This window comes from Neolamprologus brichardi, chromosome 15 (assembly GCF_056152115.1).
Source record: "Neolamprologus brichardi isolate AB-2024 chromosome 15, ASM5615211v1, whole genome shotgun sequence".
In the NCBI taxonomy this organism is placed as follows: domain Eukaryota; kingdom Metazoa; phylum Chordata; class Actinopteri; order Cichliformes; family Cichlidae; genus Neolamprologus; species Neolamprologus brichardi.
In genome coordinates, this window is record NC_142118.1 from 17149792 (window position 1) to 17171519 (window position 21728).

General features: G+C 39.4%; 1 protein-coding gene across 4 annotated transcripts in view; it reads left to right on the forward strand.

Moving 5' to 3' along the window:
• The first annotated feature begins 205 nt into the window (after positions 1 to 205).
• esr2a (estrogen receptor 2a) overlaps positions 206 to 21728 on the forward strand; it is a 28333-nt gene continuing 6810 nt past the window's right edge. Inside the window, exons 1-6 of one of the 4 annotated variants that reach the window (XM_006792713.2) lie at positions 206 to 455; positions 12110 to 12782; positions 13051 to 13244; positions 15670 to 15786; positions 17121 to 17405; positions 21530 to 21668. In XM_006792713.2, coding sequence (XP_006792776.2) covers positions 12397 to 12782; positions 13051 to 13244; positions 15670 to 15786; positions 17121 to 17405; positions 21530 to 21668 — 1121 coding nt within the window. In that variant the 5' untranslated portion in view covers positions 206 to 455; positions 12110 to 12396. Of the gene's footprint in view, positions 456 to 9938; positions 10174 to 12109; positions 12783 to 13050; positions 13245 to 15669; positions 15787 to 17120; positions 17406 to 21529; positions 21669 to 21728 lie in introns of those variants that run through there. The other 3 variants (XM_006792714.2, XM_087851918.1, XM_035908511.2) reach the window with 3 other exon arrangements.

The window sequence follows — 21728 nt, forward strand, 5'->3', positions numbered from 1 at the left end:
GTGCACAACAATTCTAACCAAACAAACAGCAAACTTGACATTTCTTTTCATATTTATGGCTAAAAGTAGCTGATAGAACTAGAAATCAAAAGACATCCAGCAGTTATTAACTACTATAAATATATAATAAGTCATTTTCCACAGTTTGTTTTTCAGTTTTTACTTCATCGTGGTAAGCTCTTTTATTTTGAAGGCGCCAGCCGGAACTTCCGCACCTAACTCGCTGTCGCTTGCAGTCATTTCCCTAAACGCTGCTGGTCGTTAGCCTCTGAGGTGAAAGCCGCGGTTCATATCAGCGCAACAGGGCTGTCTGTGAACTCGGAGCTTGGACTTTAAGCGGTTCGTGACAGCCCTATCTAACACTTTACACTTTTACCCACGCATGACGCCACGAGGGGACTCGGTGGGGTCGGCCTGAAAACTTTCCCCTGCCATTGGTGTTTCTGAAGGAACAGGTAATACTATTTTTCACGTGTTTACATACGTTTTGAAGCAGAGGACGTCCAGGACTGCTCACAGACTCCCCGCTGTCCCTCAGATTTATTGTTGCGGGTCCAAATATCAATGCAACAAAGCCTGCAGCTGCGTGTAGTAGAAAGCGCATAAAATAAAGATAACATAAATAACAGGTGGTCAGAGTAAACTCCAGCAAGAAATCACTACATAGGCTTTTAAGGTTTTAATCGGGACTTTAGCTGACCAGTGTATTTTAAAAATAACCATTTATAGATCTTAACTGGATGTAATCGATCTTTGAAAAGCTTCTTTAAAAGTTTAAGGTCGTATGGATATGATTTAACTGCAACGAGACTATTAATACGCAAACTATCTGACTAGTTCCTTTATCGTTTAAGGTCTGTTAGCCTCCAGTGTATTCTTGGATCATTAGGGCTGTAGAGTCTCTCGTTTCTTTATTTTGCGTGCACTTTTGTAGAGAATCAGTGTTTTCCATTTAAACAAGTCTAATGTGAACACAAGGCCACTTCAAAAAGCACTTATCACTGTGTAAACAAGAGCTGCTATCGGCCAGCTGTCTGCTCTGGTAGGGTCAAGCTCACAGGACGAATTTCCTTTCCTTTGTGCATATCATACAAGATATGTAGTTATTTCCAGGGTCGTCTATTTAAACAGTTAGCTCTGGTGCTAATAGGTCAGTTATACTTATCTGGTCCATGGCACAGCAGGTAAGAAGTGAAGCTTAAGATTGTGTGATCTTATTTTTACAGATGACTTGGTGTCATTTTTCTTCCCTTAAGCTTTTTTAAAATTCATTTATTTTTGCTTTGGTCTGGCAAATATAACAAGCTTTTATCTCTAGTATTTAATCTTTCAATTTTGACAGCTGAATAGCTTTACTTTGACTCCAGCCTGGGTGAGGAAAATGAGGAAATTTTACTTCAGCACACAATTTCAGATAATATGATAATAAGTGCAGTCATTAGTTGTGGCCCTAACTTGTCTCAAGATGTGGACTATTAAATATTAGCAATTAAATTAATATGAGGCCAGTGTGCACTGACTCGACCTAGAGAGAAGTGGTGTTTTATTATCAACTTTTTGAGTTACAGAAGTTGTTCAGGGGAGATGATCAGAGCTCTTCTCTCACACTTTATGAGACTTTTTTTGAAGAAACAACACTTATTCGCAGTGATGATCACTTCTACGGCAGGGATTAACATGCCAGATTTATATAAGTAGAGATCTGTGACCACAGGAACAACTCTAGTCTTGTTTGTCCTTCGATTCTAATTGTTGTTATTCTGTTTCTGTCATGATTGATTGTGCATCCTGTATCACCTGTAGCCTCGATTTAAATGTCTCTTTGAAGTACTCTATGTTCCTTGTGTCTGAATAGAGCTATACAAACAAATGTGACTCTGTTTTTGCTGTTTAGCATGAGGGAAGCGTTAGTTTAAAATTAAGGATGCATCAGTTGTGAATTTCTGGGTGGAATACTGATGTTTAAAACAGCCATATTGTAGATAACTGAAGCAGAACAATACCCTTTTTTCCTGTCTATTTTTCCCTTGATATTAACGTTTTGTGCCAGGAAAACAAATCAGCATAAACAGAGAAGTACTGACCACTAACACAGGTAGATGACATCTTATTTGTGGGAATGCTTATTTCAGTCAGTAATGCTATTATCTGCTCATACAATTGTCTTAATGCCTAATAATTAGAGAACAGATTAGTATTTCCTATTTCCATTTCATTACGGACCCTAAAATGCCAATAGGAAATAACAATACAGCTAATATCGACTATTACAGTGCAGTTCCTTCAAATTAGTTGAAGGAAATAACTACAACCACTCAGGAAATGTATCACTTATTACTTCTATTGGAACAGATCTTCAGGTATATTTCTACTTTTTTGTTGTTGATCTTTCTGGAATTGTCAGGCAGGTAAAGTTAGTACTGCTTTTGTCTTGGATTACACTAAATTGAGAGGTCTCCCTTTGTATCTTTGTATCTATTAAATCCATGTTGAATAATTGCTGATTATGTTGTACAAATAAGCCTGGAAGATTCAAATGTATTGCATTCTGGATTAATTTAAAGTGTACAGGGAGTCTAAGTAATTGAGTTAATTAATGTTTAACTGAGCAAGTGGTGCAAAGAAGCCTCAAATTATGCATTCTAATTTTTGCCGACTGAAGTGTTTAATTTTCTTCTGAAAGGTATTTGCATATCGTCTGAGACAGAACACTTCCCTGGTGCATTTCAGTGAAATATTTTGCACGTTCTCTGGCACTATCCTACACCAACATCCCCACGTATTTGCCGTGTGCAGTAAGGCAGGACTGCTTTTGCAAAGTCCATTTTTGCCTGATTTTTAGGGAGGCTGTAAGGTTTTAGGATAAGGGAATGACACGGCCTTGAGATTTTGTTTATTCTGGCTAATAATTGGGAACAGATAGTGTTGTTGCTAGTTTAGATTGATTTGACTTTTTTAACGCACGTGTATTTCTATGAGGATTTATAACTATGTAATCTTGAATCATGTGGGGAAAAAGTACACCTTCTGTCTGTAACTGTAACGTTTTATGTGCAAGAATATAATAAAAATAATCCCGCCCTCAGCAAAAGACGGGTAAATCAGTCTCAGCTGTACAACAACACATGACATACTACACAGTGTCTTTTTTTATGATACAAAAATTAAGCCGGAATACAAGTAGTAAGTAGCAGCCAGATGCACTTGATTTAAATGCCTGGGATTACCTGATCAACAAGCAGGGCAGGTGTAAGCACCTCCTATAAATGCAAAACTTTTGGCTGTTTGCTGGTCTGGATTTTTCAGGTGTGCATTAGAACAACGCCAAACAGGAAAGACAACAACCATGAGCCTGAAGAAACAACTGTTGTTGCCCATCAATCTGGAAAGGGTTACTCTAGATGTCAGATAGCATGTTAAATGTCAAAGTTCATGACTGAACACGCTGAAAAGATTGAACAGGTATGGCCTGCCAGTAAATATTGACAGGAAAAAGCCTCTTACCTTTCTGAATAACAGCACAACTTAGGTTTGCTAAGTTGCATCTGAACAAACCACAATACTTGCAAAGACTTGTAGAGAAAGTGGAGATGTTTGGCTATAATTCACTGCAACACGGTTGGAGAAAACGAAACACGGCATGTAGGCAGAAAATCCTCGTACCAGTCTCAAGTATGGTATTGGATGGGTGATGATTTGGGCTTCAAAGAAGGTATGCTTTCTTTTCCACATGATGCATATAGTCTCTGAGGTTTCTGTCTGTATAATCCACCACACAACGTCATTTTTGGTGAGATATCCTTAGCTGTCCTAATGCACTGCAAATGAAAAATATTTATATTCTTTATATTAATCTTTTATTTATCAAGGTGAAAGAGAGACCTGACCAAGAGGGCCAGCATTCACACTTCTTTAATTGTTTTTGTTGTAAAAATAGAGAAAAGAAGTAGAATAAGTTCCAAACTAGTCAAGATTAGTAATGCAGCGGTAACCGCTCCGTCAGTCACTCACTATGGGTGCTGTGGAATTATTTGGTTAAGATACCTTTAGATTAAAACAACATCCATTGCTTAATAAATACTTGCTTCAATTGGACACAAGTGCTTTTCATTTGAGGATGTTTTTTCTCTGACATTTAGAGGACTAAAGCAAACAGCACCCCATCAAATTGGTTTTTAAACCCACAAAGACATGAAAGTGAGGTTTTAGAGATGGCCATAAATCTGCTTCATCATTCGACAAAGATCTTTAAAATTTGAAACCCTTTGTTTTCACGATGCAGCGGGTTTTTGTCCTGGCGTCACTGTCACTTTGTAACAGAATTAGCTGGAGATGCAGAAATGGTACTAAGAATCCTTTAGTAAGATTTCCCAACTGCTTGACTTGAAATTTAAAGCCTTATAACCGTGTGAGCTGATAGTGGGGGCAGCAAGTTGCGCAGGGAGGTTTTCTCCCACAATAAGTTGCCAGCTTCTAGAGAGTGTAACAGTGAGGAAGTCTGAAGGCAAGGTCAAAGCTTCAAAGGAAACAAAAACTCTTCCACATCTGCTTTTAGCGAGGATTGGTAATTAAAGAAGAAAAACCTTGCCGCAATCTCTTTTAAAGTGACTCATCTGTTTTGGGAGGAACATTCACCATCTACAGACACAAGGTCACAAGAATCACTGTGAGACTAGTTGAAGAAGACAACTAGTCCTCCTTCTCCTGCTCTGTTCTTCTTTAATGCTTTCACCAGCACATATTCCTCAAATTACAGGTAATCAGATGCCAACTCGTTATTGATTTATAGGTTTTTGTGATCCATTGGTCTACTTTTAATCATATACCATTCCCCAAGTATTAAGGAGAAACAGATGAGCTGGCAACCAGTGCATTTAAACCTCAGAAATTGGCTCATAGGCTTTGATTTTCGGTCATTCAGGAAAGGAAAGGATTATAAACCCATAGAAGAATCAATTATCTGTCATAAGCTAAGGAGTGGATCATTTATCAAACCAGATATGTTTATAAAAAAATCATTCAGTTCGTTGTGTGTCGAGGGTAATTTGGGAGCAAGTGTTTGCCTCAGTTATTGTAAACATCTCCAAATATACTCAAAGTACATATGGCACATTTTTGCATTTAGCATTTATGAAAATGCAAATTGGTTTTAAGGCAAATTCACCTTAGAATCCAATGCAGTAACTGATGTTTTTTGGACACCCGAGGCCAGCGAAAACAAGCTGTGGGAACAACAAATATACTGATATGTTCTGTTAAACAGTTGCTTATTTACACGTTCTCTGCAGAAGGAAAAAGTTTAGCATTTATTTGAGCAACATGACTTTATCTTTTGTCTATTTTTGTTATTTAGTTTCGCTTTTGGTCTTTGCTCTATTCATCATATATTGTAATTTATCTGTTTGTTTGGAGCCAACTGAACTGATGCCTCAAAATCCACTCGGAGCAAGTACTGAGCTGAATCACATGGGATTGCAAAATCTAGTCCTATTAAGTAATCTTCCTGTTTTAAAAAATAGAATAGAATAGAATTCAACTTTATTGTCATTGCACATGTCACAGGTACAAGGCAACGAAATGCAGTTTGCATCCATCCAGAAGTGCTTAAGCCATGATATAGATATATTACAAATATATATTAGCAATAATATAGATATGTAAGTATATTACAGAAATGGGCCTATTATGGTATGTTATAATGTACACGGTATGAAGTATGTTATGAATATGCTTTAACTATAAGTATGTACAGACTATGAACAGGATATAAATATGAAAAACTATACAGAAATATGAGATATACAGCTATACAGAAATGTGAACTATGAAAGTTATAAACAGTTGTAGAATTAAAAATTATTGTATCGTACAGAATGATTATTTACACAGAATTATACAGTAGTGCAGTTAAGATAAGTGAGATATGTGGATAATTTCTACAGAGGCTATATAAAGTGCTAGTGGTTGTGAGTGGTGGTTCAGTCCATCTTATTATTGTATGTTTGAGGGTACAGTTGTCCATTGTGTGTGTAGGTGGTTGTGGGTGTTTGTGGGTATTTGTATCTCCAGTTCATGTGTTTAATGTGGGTCAGATGTCAGGAGGCAGAGTTCAGGAGTCTGACAGCTGTGGGGAAGAAGCTGTTCCGGTACCTGGTGGTCTTAGTCCGGAGGCTCCTGTAGCGCCTCCCAGAGGGCAGGAGGGTGAAGAGTCCATGTGATGGGTGACTGGGGTCTTTGGTGATTTTCCCAGCCCTTTTCAGACACCGCTTCCTGTAGATGTCCTTTATGGCAGGAAGTGGTGCTCCGGCGATGCGCTGGGAAGTTTTCACAACCCTCTGCAACGCTTTCCGGTCCGAGGCAGAGCAGTTCCCGTACCAGACTGTTATATAGTTGGTCGGGATGCTCTCGATGGTGCAGCGATAGAAGTTCACCAGGATGTCTGAGGACAGGTGGTTCTTCCTCAGTGTCCTCAAGAAGAAGAGGCGCTGGTGAGCCTTCTTGACCAGCCTGGAGCAGTTGGTCGTCCAGATGAGATCCTCGGAGACTCCCAGGAACTTGAAGCTGCTCACACACTCCACAGCCGTCCCCTTAATGTAGATGGGTGGATGTGGGTCAGCATTCCTCCTGTAGTCCACGATGAGCTCCTTGGTCTTCTCGGTATTAAGCAGCAGGTTGTTTGTGTCGCACCACTCAGCCAGACAATCCACCTCCTCCCTGTACCTCATCATTGTCGTTGATGAGGCCAATCACCGTGGTGTTGTTGTCCAGGTGTGAGAGGACAGAGTGCAGTGCGATGGAGACTGCATCCTCTGTGCTCCTGTTCTGGCAGTATGCGAATTGGTGGGGGTCCAGAGTGTGTGTGTGTGTGTGTGTGTGGGGGGGGGGAGAATAAAATAAAATAAAAAATTCAGATAAACCATTAAACAGGTGCTAAACCATAGCAGAGCAAACCACAGCCATCCCCAGTAGGCTTCTTCCATACCTCATAAAACAGCCTCGGATAGCTTTGAAATAAAAGAATTTTATCCACTGACCTCAGTAAAGTTATGTACCGTGTGTTTTACCTGCTATGTAGGTCAAAAGAGAAAAAATAGTTGCACATTCACATAAAAAAATGGGCAGGAAGAACTGAGTGAACAACAGCTCAAACACTGCAGGACTCCAATTTATCGCACGCTGAAAGCTTTAAATTTTGAGCACAACTGTTTCACAAGAGAATAACACACTGCTCTGTGCATTATTGTCTGAAACCGAGAACTTTTCCACAGTAAAAATTTATAATGCTGATGATTATTCAATTAATCAACAGAAACTGGAAACAGTTTTTACGATCCTTTCTTTTAGTGAGTCTTTAAAATCAGAAATCCAGGTTTTATAAAGGATTTTATGTTTTTTGTACTACATAACTAGGTACATAACCCGTCTTTAGATGTTTTCCCACTTGTTTATAGTCATCAAAATAATAGATTATCTTGAAAATAATTTTAACAAATCAAACCAAAATTGGATGAATCTCTCAACTGCTGGGTGTTGTTCATGTAAATTGTTCATCCTTAAGTGGCCTGTAATGTGTCTACATGTGTTTAGGGCATCATTGGAAAAGTTTGTTTGCAAAACTTCCACAGTAGAGGTCATAACTCTAATGCTTCGTAATAAATCCTTGAGGTCAGTGATGAAAATATTATTTTGTGTTTCCCTGCCTTCATTTTTCATTATGTTTTCATAGCTGTAAGAACAGCATTTGCAGGCATGGTTGAATTTCATGTCATAAAAAGGAGAATTCACCTTGGTTTCTTTCAAACTGTCCCAAATAATTAATGGGCACTTATGACAGTTGAAGCTCTGTGAGTCCATTTACTGCCGTTTCTTTAGCAGTGCTCATTTTACTTGCAGCAGAAGCCTCCAACTACTCCTACGGGTTATCGAGTTTGTTACTCTTCTCTTATATTTACTGAGATTAAAGAAGGCGTTTTTCCTGGATAAGTAATGACTTACAGGTGTGGGCTTTATGCCACAAAGGTAGAGACACTGTGTACCAGCGACTGAAGACAGACTCCCGCCATTCAGGAATGATTAACTGCTGGATTTGATTAATCAGATGTCGTAAGATTAAACCAACATGTCCTTAGGCTGCACTGTGGTGCGTTACTGTGCACTCGCACTGCATTTATTGATCTTTCAGCTGTTTCTGTCCACAGGGCATCATAAGTCACAATTTCTTTTTCCTCTCACCATTTTTGGTAGATACTGCAGGTGTTTTGAAGAAGCAAGTGAAATTGTAGCGTCTACTGATCGTTAGAGCTGACAGCATGCGGTTTGACTTGTAGCGGCTCATGTTGCATGTGCACATATCATCAATGGGGGCGCAAAAGAGAGTTCTGTCAAAATACGGAGACACAATCTGTTTTCTAAAGGTTTTGCTGATGCTGTAACTCAAAAATGCAAAATCTCTAGTAATGCCTCTAAAAGAAAGCTACTTCTGGCTGCTCCTTTATTTAGGAAGGATCACTGCAGCAGTTAGCTGTAAGTTTTTACACTTGATTCCCTTCCTGATGCAACCCAAAGGATTTACGTCCCCTCCTGATTCAACACATGGCGATCTTTCAACTGTTAGGTAAAAGTGTAAACTACTAGGGCTGTTCGATATAACGATATATATCGGATGACGATATAAAAACGTCTATCGTTTCATTTTACGCTATCGTTTGTTTCGTGGTGTCGCAAAATAAACTGTTTACGGCAATATTTTTTCATCGTTCTGATGGTCACTGTAGTGGCTATATTAATTTCTTAAAGTTCTCTCTTTCTCTTATATGTAATATAACCACACTACTGACGGACAAGCGCCTGTTTTTATGCGTTGTCGTTAGCAACAACGACGGTAACACCTTCACGTGTCCGCTTGTTTATGTTCCACACAGGGGCGATTCTAGAATCAGAGCTTTGGGGGTGCTGAGCACCCAGAGAGCTGCCCAGCCAGGCAAGATAAACCTGTCTCTGTCAGTCCCTGCATCCTTAAATGTTGTCCCGAGTTCTCTCTGACTGTCACTTTGGTGCATTTAAACCCCTGTTCCTCCCTGTCCTGATCGTCTGTTGTATTCATCTCCATTATCAGTCATCATAATTTTACCATCTCTGTGTAAGTCTGCAAATTTCTTTATTAAATCATAAGATTCTTAAATTCATCAAGTCTCTCTGTGCCTGGGTCCTCGTCACAAAACATGACATCACTGTTTTGTACATTTTAACACAATTTAATCCCCACATTTGTGAAAGAAAAGCAAAACACTTTTTTGAAAAGTCTGTAACAAAACCATCAAATCTGATCAAGGTTATTTAAATGCTGCTAAAGAAGAATGGATTGGAATAAAAAAAATACATATGGTAACCTTAATTACTGGGTGAGAATAATGAATGATGCTCATAGTGAGTAAGAAGTAAAGTGAGTGCATTTTTTGGACAGAGATTCACATTTAATGTGTATGTATAATATAATACAGATACATAAAAAACACTCCCGAAACAGAATAAATTGTTACAAATAAATTATTACATAATATTAATAAAAACTATAAAAATGGAGGCAACTTTGCCTGTGGTAGAATGTATACAATGTGTACAATGTATGCAGATACTAATTTTACTAATTTAATAATACTAATTTTCTGTTGTAAGATTTATGAGTTTCATGCTTTCATAGTGGTACTTAGGAGAGCTTGACATTTTATCATGTGGTACACACTGTAAAAAGTTTGAGAAACACTGAGAAGTGTATGTGTGCTTTTGGAAAACATTTAAAGCTGCTGTACAGAATCTTTGAAACAAGCTTAAAACATTTTTAGAATATAAACAGAGCACTCTGCTTCTCTTTACAGCTCCTCACTCCACCAGGGCTGTTTGGCACTTTCTGATAGTGTGCAAATGTGATGTATGTACTGCGGCAGTCATACAGACAACTGGACGGTCCAAAAGCTGGCCTACCTATTACTGGCTGAGGTTTTAGAAGAGTTGTGGCTGAACCACATAAAAATATATCATTAATTTTAATCTCCCCAATCAATTATAATGTTATGTTGGAATGTTGTTAAAGAGGGTCAAAATGTTTCAACCCAGTTTGTTTTGCAGATTCTGTATAGCAGCTTTAATATAGGGAGGACACAACTTCCAGATTGTGTGAGTTTCTGTTGTGCCTGTCACTGTTCCCTGTCTGTTTTCTTACCTGGTTCTTCCTGACCTTGCCCTTTCTCCTCACATTCCCCTCTTTCCTCTCTCCCTCTTTGGACTGACAATCATACACAAATAGATTGTATTAAATTAGATGAAAATTAAATTAATATGAAAAAATACTATTAAGATCACTAATAAAAAAGTCCTCTTTCAGTGTACTTTCAACCAAAAGGCAAATAACCAAACCACATGAACATCTAATAAAAGATATAAATATTGAAACACTGATCCAACATTATTCTTGATTGACGGATCATTTGATTTTACACTTTTAGCTGAATGTGGCTCCTTTTTTTTGAAAAAACTTCCTCATATTCATTATGAACCTGGCTGTCTCTCTGTACGCACACACACACACACACACACAACAGGAGTTATAAGTTTAATGGGCATTCAGTCAGTTAGCTAGTTAGTATCCATTTAAAACAGGACAGTGCTAACAACTTGAGGCTACGGAAAATTTAAAGTTTTAGATTTTTAAATAGGCTGTATACATTTCAATGGGAGGAACAGGACGGTGAAATGTCGCTGAATTTACTACAAAGCAGGACGGATTGTAGGGTAGCAAACATTGTCGGAAAACACGTTTTCAACACTGCAGGTTACCTGGGTGTAATGTTTTTAAGTTAAAACGAAACATGGTTTGACTCCTACCCAACTATATAAAGAGTAACTGAAGGTTAAATGCAGCTAATATGTCCTGTTTTAAGCCAGGCACTCACACCTCCGCTCCGCTGTGTCTCAGCCACCATCGCTCTGGCAGCAAGAGCGCTAGAGCCAGAGCAGGAGAGAGCTGGAACAAACCATTTTGGGAAGGGGGGGTTATCTATACTTTTGTTGTTAAAATGTTACGTCTCAAACAAGTACAGTACTGTATGCTTTTTATATTTTTAGTAGTGTGTCACACAAACAGCAAATATTGTCAAAAAAAGTAAGAAATCTTTGGGGGTGCTTTCATTCATTTTGGGGGTGCTGAAGCACCCCCAAAAATGGGCTAAAATCGCCCCTGGTTCCACATAAACCTTTCACAATAAAGCTCAAGATCCTGTTGAGACTTTTTAAAATAAACTAAAGGCTTTGATCACGTGAAAGAGCAGATTATTTATGGATGAGAAGTAAAAAGAAGCCGCCAGGTGCTAAAAAATAAACCTTAGACTCAAATATTAGAACAAGCTTTTCCCCGCAGCACGCCGTGTAATAAATACAAAGAAAACGGCGGCCGTTACAACTTATGTCTAAAAATGTATAGTTTTATGCATCGGTTAAAACACTCGACTCCGGGTAAAGGACGCGCAGCTTCACGCAAGTTGAGCTGCCCGAGATTCACAGAATTTACAGAAAATGTAAAATTTTTGTGATTTATATCGTTATCGGGACGATAGAATTCTAATATCGGGATATGAGATTTTGGTCATATCACACAGCCCTATAAACCACTACACTGTGCAAAAGTAAGCTTCCGCTGAAGAGTGTGTGGGCTCACTCCTAGAGATGGGGCGAGGGGCTCAGACAGTTAGGAAGGGTTCAATTTTGCACCAGTTCCAGTGATTCAGGAATTTTACTAGAATTCCTCCTATGTACATGCCACGTATGTGCAGTGTTTTGGAGAAATCTATACACACTGTAGCTTCTCTTTCTCTCTTTGTGGAGTGGGAGTGGTAGGCTTAGCTGGGACTACTGCTCCCACTCTTTTCGTTCTTTTCGATTCTACCTTTTTTCTGTAAATTGATTGTACTCAGATATTATCAGGGGAGCTAAGTATGAAGTTTTACCACAGTTTAAAAGAAGAGATTGTAAATGAAATATATTTATTTCATCTACAATTGCAGGTCATGCCGTGTATTTCAGTATATCAACCTGTCCCTTCTTCTTTCTTGTCCAGGTGGAAAGCTCTGCTGCTTTTTAATGATGAAAAACCCATGGCAGGACTGAGAAGGAATAGTGAACATCCCTCCTACCCTGTCTTGCACTCCTCACCTGTAACCTTCATCTTCTGGACTGTTTCACGAGGATATTCAGTTATGCCGAGCAGAAAGCAAAGTAAAATCCATTTCTCAGCTTTGACCATGTGAGCTCTGAGGTAGCTCTCCTAGCTCTGTTGTTTTTTGGCGATGCTTTCCATTTGCCGGTAATGTAGTAATTCAAGTGATATTAGAAGTGTTTGGTGTCATGATGGCCGCTGCCTCCTCGCCTGAGAAGCTGCTGCAGCTCCAGGAGATCGACTCCAACCGAGCTGGTAGCTGCATTCTCTCCCCGATCCTCGGCTCCTCTTCTCCTGGTCTGTCCCATGAAACAAGCCAGCCCATCTGTATCCGCTCACCATATACCGACCTCGGCCATGACTTCACCACCATACCTTTTTACAGTCCAACTATCTTCAGCTATGGTGGTCCGAGCATTTCCGAATGCTCCTCTGTCCATCAGTCTCTGAGCGCCTCTTTATTTTGGCCCAGCCACAGCCGTGTGGGGACGCCCATTACGCTGCACTGCCCCCAGGGTCGATCCCAGCAAGGCCAGTCAGCCCAGACTCCGTGGGACAGTGTTATAACAACCAGGTAAGACTGGGCGCAACACCTTGACTACGCTGTGCTCTTTAATCAGTAGTTGGCGAGCTAACGATTATTCAATTAGTACTTAACCTGTTATTTATTGAACAGCTGTTTTTAGTAACCTTTTTTCCAGTTTTTTTCTTTTTCAACTAAAGCTACAGCAAGCTAAAAATAATCATCTGTAATCACATTACTGATTCAGTGATTTATTACTGTGTATTACTTTTAATCAACCGTTTTGCATACTTTATCTACATGTTTTTGTCTTGGGAAGAAATCATGACTCAAAACTGTCTGTTAGCAAGAGTGTGAGGAGGCGCTCCCAGGAGAGCGAGGAGAGCATGGCGTCTTCAGGTGGGAAGGCAGACCTCCACTACTGTGCTGTGTGTCATGACTATGCTTCAGGCTACCACTATGGAGTCTGGTCGTGTGAGGGGTGTAAGGCCTTCTTCAAGAGGAGCATCCAAGGTGAGACAAAACATACGTACGGTTCGAGCAATTGCTTGAATTTTAATATCGACTTTTCAAGGTTTGAAAAGTGCTTGAATTTCAAATGTGGTGCTTAAAAGTGCTTGAAACTGTATTTCTTTCGCAACAAATAACTGTCTGACTGAATAGTTTTCTTATCAGAAATAAAATGAGTCGCAAAGTTGAAAAGCAAATTTTCTCAGTTGGATGCCTGTTTATTTAAGGGAGATGAACAATACATTATAATTGTACCTAATAATATCACAGATGATAGATTAAATAAATAGATTTTAAGTAGATGCTTGTGCATTCTGAAAGTCTTATATGTTGAATTGAACTGAGTATGTCATCTGTTTAAAGCCTCTCCCAGTCAGTGCTGCTCTCCATGCCTGTCTCGTACATGGTGTTATTAGCACAAACACTTTAAAGGTGATAATTTATGACTTTAACAATAATACAGACAGCAATGTTATTAAACAACTTACAGTTGGTTTTATTGGGAATTAATTTTTAACCTGTTAGGCCCCCAGGGGCTTTCTGCTTGAAAATGAAATGACCAAAATAAATGGAGTATTTCTGTGCAATTACAAAGTCTGTGTAAACAATCTTGGTATGAAAATAAAGCTAACACTTGTGAGATGTCAGAGGTGTAAATATTACTGCAGATTGATTGGTAGAGCAGATGTTCATGCACTACTTAAAACTGTGTCACTGTTGCAAAGTCCTGATTACTTCTCTCAAGTTGGTTGGTGTTTCACACCACTTCTGTTTTTTTTTGTACTTTATCCAAGTGTCTTTTTTGTGCTTTTCTTCACCAGTTTCATATTAATGTTGACGTAACTCCTTTGTGCGTACCCATCCAAATGTTATGTTTATGCCTTACTGACTTATTAGTAAAGAATAAACTAATAAGTCCTCTAGGATATAACCTTACACCCTAGATCTTGGTGGTTTTTGGATGCTCCTGTTTTATTAGTTGGTAGCGCTGACACTGAGTCACTACATTGCACTTTCTGTGCAGTATTAGCAAGTCTGCGCAGAGCTCCACACGCGTAAATGATCTGATGTCCTCCTGCTGACCTTTGTCTGATGACTCATCCCTGCTGGACCTCGTGGCTCTGTTAGTGGATTTTTTGTGGATAGCGGTCACTATAATTCCCATCTTTATATCTATAATATTTCAGTACTAGTTCTGCTCTTTTATTCCCATGCTTAATAAAGTTGATAATATTCCACGTTCAAGTAGAAATTTGTGACATCCATACTGTTCTCACACAGGCCACAAAACAGCTGGACAAAGAGTAGTTTCCCTGACTTTCATGTGTTTTGTGATGGTTTTATCTACCCATCCAAAACGTCATTTTCCCAAACAGCCTTCTTTGGCTCTTAGCTGTGTCCTACATGGTATAATTGCTCCCATCTCTATTTGGGGGAGACACACTGGAGCTATTATCACTTCAGTACGAAGCTTTGTTAGGTTGTCACCTGGAGGATGCTACTGATGCTTATCAGGGAAAACTTTGTGCACTTAAACGTCCAGTTTCCCAGAGCTTTTTGTACTCGCTGCCTGACAGATTGCCTAGTCAAAGGCTTGCCTGGAACAAATCCATATCCTGTGGTGTCAAGTCATTAACTTCCCATTATAATCAAAATTTATTTCATAATGATAATTTGAAGCTAAAAACTTGTATGTTGCCAGTTTAAGCTTTATTTTACAGCTGTTATGACATTATCTTGTATTACACAACACTTTGAGCTTTTGAACAAATATATTCAAAACTAGACCATTTAACCATTACTATACATTAAGGCAAACCAGTATGCGTATAGCATGCTAAACTGAATTTAGATGGTAATTTTGGATCACAGTTGATATTTTTCTGAAAATACCACTGTTCAAACATTATGTCTGCCTATGCAAATTAAGTCTTTGTGAGCAAAATGGTAAATGGACTGGTTCTTATATAGCACTTTTCTACTCATCTGAGCACTCAAAATGCTTTACACAACTTGTGCATTCACCCATTCACATCTTTCTAAGTGCTTTATAGCTAATATTCACACACATCCATACCCCGATCGATGCATTGGAGAGCAATTTGGGGTTAGTATCTTGCCCAAGGATAATTGGCATGCAGACTAGGGGAAGCCTAGGAATCGAACCACCAACCTTCCAATCAGTAGATGACCTGCTCTACCACCTGAGCTACAGCCACCCCCAGGGTACAGAGAGAGGGCTTGAACTGACCACAAAGGACTGCTTGTCATCAATGATTTTTGCTGGAAGTTGCACAAGCTGGAAATTCTCAGTCTGCCTGTCTGTTGTGCCGGGATGCAACTTTGCATTGTCTTTTTCTTCATACAACTCATTTTTCATTTTTTCTATCCAACTTTTTATTTTTGTCTCCCTCTCTTTTTGTTTTAGGACACAATGACTATATCTGCCCGGCAACCAATCAGTGCACTATTGACAAGAACCGCCGTAAGAGCTGCCAGGCATGTCGCCTTCGCAAATGCTATGAAGTTGGCATGACCAAATGTGGTTAGTATGATTATATGTATACATTGTTTCATATTTCTACTAGTTCCGATAGAAGTTTTTGCATTTTGTTTTTCTGAATCCAGCCAACAGTAACTTGATGTTCTGATTATTACCTAAATAACTTGGTCATGTGATAATGTTTGATTTATTTTATCTGAAATTTTAAAAAAAACAAAAAAAGACAATTTGGACCTGCTAGGCTGGCAGTATGAGTTGGAATCTTTGATTGAAAGCGAACACAGGATCAAAGGGGAGGATATTGATTTTGGGACTCATCAAATAATTTCGCACACTTGGAAAGAACGTGGTTGGAAGATAATGATGTAGCGTTTTATTACAGCACATAAATATGTCAAATATGAACAGTCCACAGCGAAAACAGCAAGTTTAATTCACATATTATTAATGTTCCTTTATTTGCTGAGTAGCTGAGTAGGTTAGTAGGTTTGACTAAATAGCAGTTTAGGCTCAGAATATCACCGTATATATAGTTTGTGCTGAGGTTTGTGTACTTATACACTGTAAGTAATCATGTGTGTGACCCTGTTCTCAATATTGAATGATGTTATTACTAATTATACAGTATTGATATTATACATATGCTTGAATATATTTTTCTAATGTTCTTGTTTACTTGTAAGATCAGTTTATTTCATTTTTTTTCTGTGGACTCGTACAACAATATGACCATAGAACTATGTTTCATTATATGCAAGAGCAAGAACAATATATGTTTTAATATTCCATAATATTTTAGTATTTGTTTGCCTATTAATTCACATTTCATTAAAGAAGTCTTTATTCCTACATTTGATCTGCTCTTGTAGTGTTTTGGTTAAAACGTGAAGTTTTAATTTTTGGTATCACTGCAATGATGCAGGGATATCTGGATAGAAATAAAGTTTAATCCAAATGTTGTTCTTTAATATGGTTCCAGCGCTTTTACTTTCGTTTTTTGTCTACATATGAGAAATGTGATCTGGCTCTAAAAGCCACCAGTGGCTCTTATATTAATTTCCACATAAAACAAATCTTTTCAACATCTGTTTGCAGTAAATAGGATTCCCATAACCTAAATTTGGATTTCAGTTTATTCCGACATTTTGTTTTTCCAAGTAGGAACTACATGGTGCCAGATCTTGTAGCCTGTTCAGTGATTTCTGTCTGTAACTGATGGACTTGCTGCTTGCCATTTTTGCCTTTTGCTTTACCCTTCTTAACCCCCCAAAATTGCAATCATATATAGAAAACAACAGCAAAATTGAACAGATATGGACAGTCTGGAACATGGGTAAAAATTGGCTATAATTTAATGCTTGCCTTGTTACACACAGGTATTCGAAAGGAGCGTGGAAACCACAGGAATTTGCAGGCAAGGCGGCTAACCCGTCAATCCTCACAGGGCAAAACAGCTGAACCAAAGGGCATAACTGAGCCCGAAAAACCTGCACTGACCCCAGAGCAGCTAATTGAGCGGATATTGGAGGCGGAGCCGCCAGAGATCTACCTCAGGAAGGACGCGAAGAGGCCGCTGACCGAAGCAAGCGTCATGATGTTGCTCACCAACCTGGCAGATAAAGAGCTGGTTCACATGATTAGCTGGGCCAAGAAGATTCCAGGTGTTTGTTTTTGTGATATTTCTAAAAAAAAAAATTAGATGAATTTATATAATTAATTATTTTTTTTTATCTTCTTCAGGTTATTCAGGTCAACAAAAAATCTAAATGAATGTTACATAGCAATGTGGCAATACCACTTAATTAATGGTTTCATGCCAGAGTGCTGACACAAATAAGTGTTTCGCCAATAGAGCAATTCATGTCATGAATAAATAAAGTGTAGTATACACTGATGAAGAAAATATACACTTCTTTTTGTATTTTTTAGGTGACATTAATGTGATTGATTGTGGGTCCTCCTATTCAACCAAATCCCAAAGATGTTCTGTTGGTTTAAGATCTGGTGACTGAGGAGGCCATATGAGTACAGTGAGGTCATCGTCATGATCAAGAAACCAGTTTGAGATGATTTGAGCTTTGTGATGGTGTGTTTGCCTGCTGCAAGCAGCCATGAGATGACGTTGTAGTTAGTACATTATAGTTTCGGTTATGAAGGAATATAAATGGTCAGCCACAAGACTCGGGTAGGTGGTGGCATTTAAACAGTGCTCAGTTGGTACTAAGAGGGCCAAACTTGTACCATTACACCAACCTGAACCTTTGATAGAAGGCAGGATGGATCTGTACGTTCTTGTTGTTTACACCAAATTCTGGCTCTGGCATCTAAAGTTTTGACCAGGAAAAGTTTTTCCAGTCTTTTCTTGTCCGTTATCTTGTGCGAACTTTAATCTTGGCCTCATGTTTTTAGCTGACAAGAGTGGAACACAGTGAGCTGCTGTAGTCCATCTGCTTCAGGGACATATTGCGGATTCAGAGATGCTCTTTTACATATCTTGATTGTAACATGTGTGATTGTAACAGTTGCTGCTGACGTCTTGTCAGATCACAATGTATTTTCTCTCTTTCAGACTATTTAGACTAGACTAGTCTGGCACCAACAACCATGCCATGTTCAATCACTTACATAACATTTTTTTTCTGATTTTTGGTTTGAACTCTCGCAAGTTGACTTCTATACTTTCTTAAAAGCACTGAGTTGCTACCATTTGAAAGCTGATAAGAGTCAATATTTGCACTTGACAAAATAGCTGGTGAGTATATAGCACGACACACAGTAACAAAGTTGCCACAAAATCATTAATCGTTAGTTCTCATTTACAACATTTTGATTAGTTGAATCTTGTATTAGAGGAAAGCTTTTCTATATAAAACAAGGGCATTTCAAAGTGCTCCTGAAACAGCTGTTATTATGTCTAGTTTCCGTGTTTCTTGAGTTGAGAAATGCAACTAGTTTGAGATTATACAAAGAGTCTTTCTACAACATCAGTAAAAATTGCTTTAATGATAACAGATCTAGGTATTTTATTCTTCTCGCTGAGCAGTTCACTGTCTCAAGACAGGTAATGATGTGTTTGTGGCTTGGCACATTTGTCTCTGCTTTATTTAGCGTTTGAGCCTGTAAAACACAGCAGCAGTGATGGAACTGGAGTCTGGCAGTGAGCTGTGACATAACAATGTATCACAAAGGGTGGATTTCTGTAGCCCTGTTAATGAATTCTGACTGCTTGTGGCATGTGGTGAATTTAACCAATTTAAGCCTGACAAAGTGAAGTAAATCATTACAGCAAAGAACCATTTAATTTCAAGCTAAAGTGAATTGTCTGGATGCTCATTGTTGTCGTAGCCTGTGACAGCAGTACAGACCATACAAGTCTGTGGTTTTTCTGTTGCCTGTTCAGGATTTAGCACTGAGCACTTTATTAGGAATGTGTGTTCATATGTATGCACAAATGATCATATTGAACGTGAGAGTAGCAGTAAAATAATCTTTGTAACTTTGATTCTGACATGATTGTTGGTGCAAGTCGATTTAGTTTACTTGGCGTTTTGCAAAAAGTCATTTAAAGAGTGACAGATCTTGTCAAAGCTCACAGAAAGCTTACGGTAACTTTACACCAGGGGTAGGCAACCTTTCTGATGACGAGTGCCATTTAAAATTTCCTCAGAAGTCAGTGTGCCATATGTGTGCCTCGGGTCTCCCCTCCTGCCTCCCCTTTCTCTCATCCACCTTCTGGCTTCCACCACTTGCTAATGTTACTGAATCTGAGGAAGCACCGCCACAGCCACCACCAAACAACTGAGTTATTTTTATACACCGACCAGCATCTGGCCAATCCACCACCTTTCATTGTTTATACCGTTACAAAGAAAAAAAAAGTCACCAGGCCACCGAGCAAATGCCCAGTATGCCCGATGGCCAGTCCAGCTATGGTCGTGCCATCAGTTGGCACGCGTGCCTAGGGTTGCCGACCCTTGCTTTACACCATCAGAAGACAACTTTCATTCGCTAGGTGATCACATCGGTGGTCGCCCAGTGGGAGGGAACCTCCATCTATCCATGGACTGACTGATTTTTCTCTCGGAGTACTCAAAGCGCTCTATACAACATGCCTCATTCACTCAATCACACCCATTCTCACAAGCACTTTATCTACACTTAGTGCTTTCTAACGACATTCATACACATTCATACTCCGATGGATGCATGGGGTTAGTATCTTGCCCAAGGATACTTGACATGCAGACTGGAGGAGCCAGGGATCGAACCACCGACCTTCCAATCAGTAGGTGACCTGTTCTACCTCCTGAGCTACAGCCATCCATCCATTTTCATCTGCCATTGAGGCAGTGTCGCGGGGGCAGCAGCCTAAGGAGATGAGCCCTGACCTTCCTCCCTGGCCACCTCCTCCAGCTTTTTCTGGGGGAACACAAAGGCAGCATTCCCAGGCCAGTTGAGAGATCTAATTTCTTCAGCGTATCCCAGGTCTGCCCCGGGGCCTTCTCCTGGTGGGACATGTCTGGAACGCCTCAACCAGGAGGCACCCAGGAAGTATCCTTGTCAGATGCCTGAAACACCTCCGCTGGCTCCTTTTGATGTGGAGGTGTAGCAACTCTACTCTGAGCCCCTCCTGGATCGGTAATTAGTGACAAAGGGCAGCCCTGGCAGGCCCTGGCACTGTTTGTCCATCGGGAAAAACTCCAGTGTACAGGCAACAAGCCCACCAAACCCACCGCCTTTCAGCAAGGGCTACTCCAGACTGAGACACAGTCCTGTCTCCAGGACACTGGTTCCTGTTTTTTGGGTCTTTTTCATTTATCTAACTCTTAGTAAATTTAATAGCTCTGTTTGTCTATTGTTTTTTGTTTACACAGAGTGTCTACAACAAGCTACTGACATGTTAGCTTTGAGTATCGGTCAGTTCTTACAATTGAGACAAAAAATGAAAAAGCAACATTTTGTAATTATCACTTTAAAATCACTAAGTGATTATTACAATTATCTGCAATTATATATTTGTAAATTGACAAATAATTGCTCATCATAATTCCATTTTTATCCACCCTGAAAACATGTTAAGAGGTGCCTCATAATCAGTACTTGTTATTATGTTTTTTAACCTGTTTGCTGAGACGGTGCTGTGTTTTTGTTTTACTTTGTTGGTTCGTTAATCAGTATCAAGTCTCACATTGCTCTTAATGTCACTGCCTGTAAAAAGGTGGTCTTTTTAGGGGTTTTGCTTGTGTAACCGACCCAGAGTTTGGGCTGGGAAAACAGATTAAATGTTCCTGCAAAACAGGGAAATGATGAGACAGAGACGACTGATGAAGTTTCTCTTTGCCTCGCTTCTGCCATATTGGAGAGGAGGACCTATGACCTCGCTATTCTGTCTCACTGAGCAATGCACCACCCGGAGGCTAGGGGGTGCAACTACCTCATTACACATAGTTCACTTCGGTGACAAATCTCTCTTTTTTTTTTTTTAACAAGTACTACTTCTGATGGGATCACACATTAGTGTGTCACACTTGTTTTAGGTTTTATTTTATTGTTTTTTATTTATTTATTTATTTTTGGTTTGGATATTTTTAGGTCAGCCTTCTGTTTTTGCATTTACAGACAATGAGATGGAAAAAAATGCTTCCAACCAAGTTGTTTACCTCCTGTTTTTCTTCATGCTGCTGCCTAGTTGCTCATTAGACTCGTTAAAGACCGATTTTCAGGTTTCTGTGATATGCTTCATCTGCTCACAGCTATGTACTTTATGATTACATCCTTTTCTCAGGGTTTGTGGAGCTTAGTCTCGTAGACCAGGTCCATCTGTTGGAGTGCTGCTGGCTGGAGGTGTTGATGATTGGACTGATGTGGAGGTCAGTGGACCATCCAGGAAAACTCATCTTCTGCCCTGACCTCAGCCTGAGCAGGTACCACCTCCTAAACCTCGTTTCACTCGCCTGATTAGAGGCACTTGCTTCTAAAAAGAG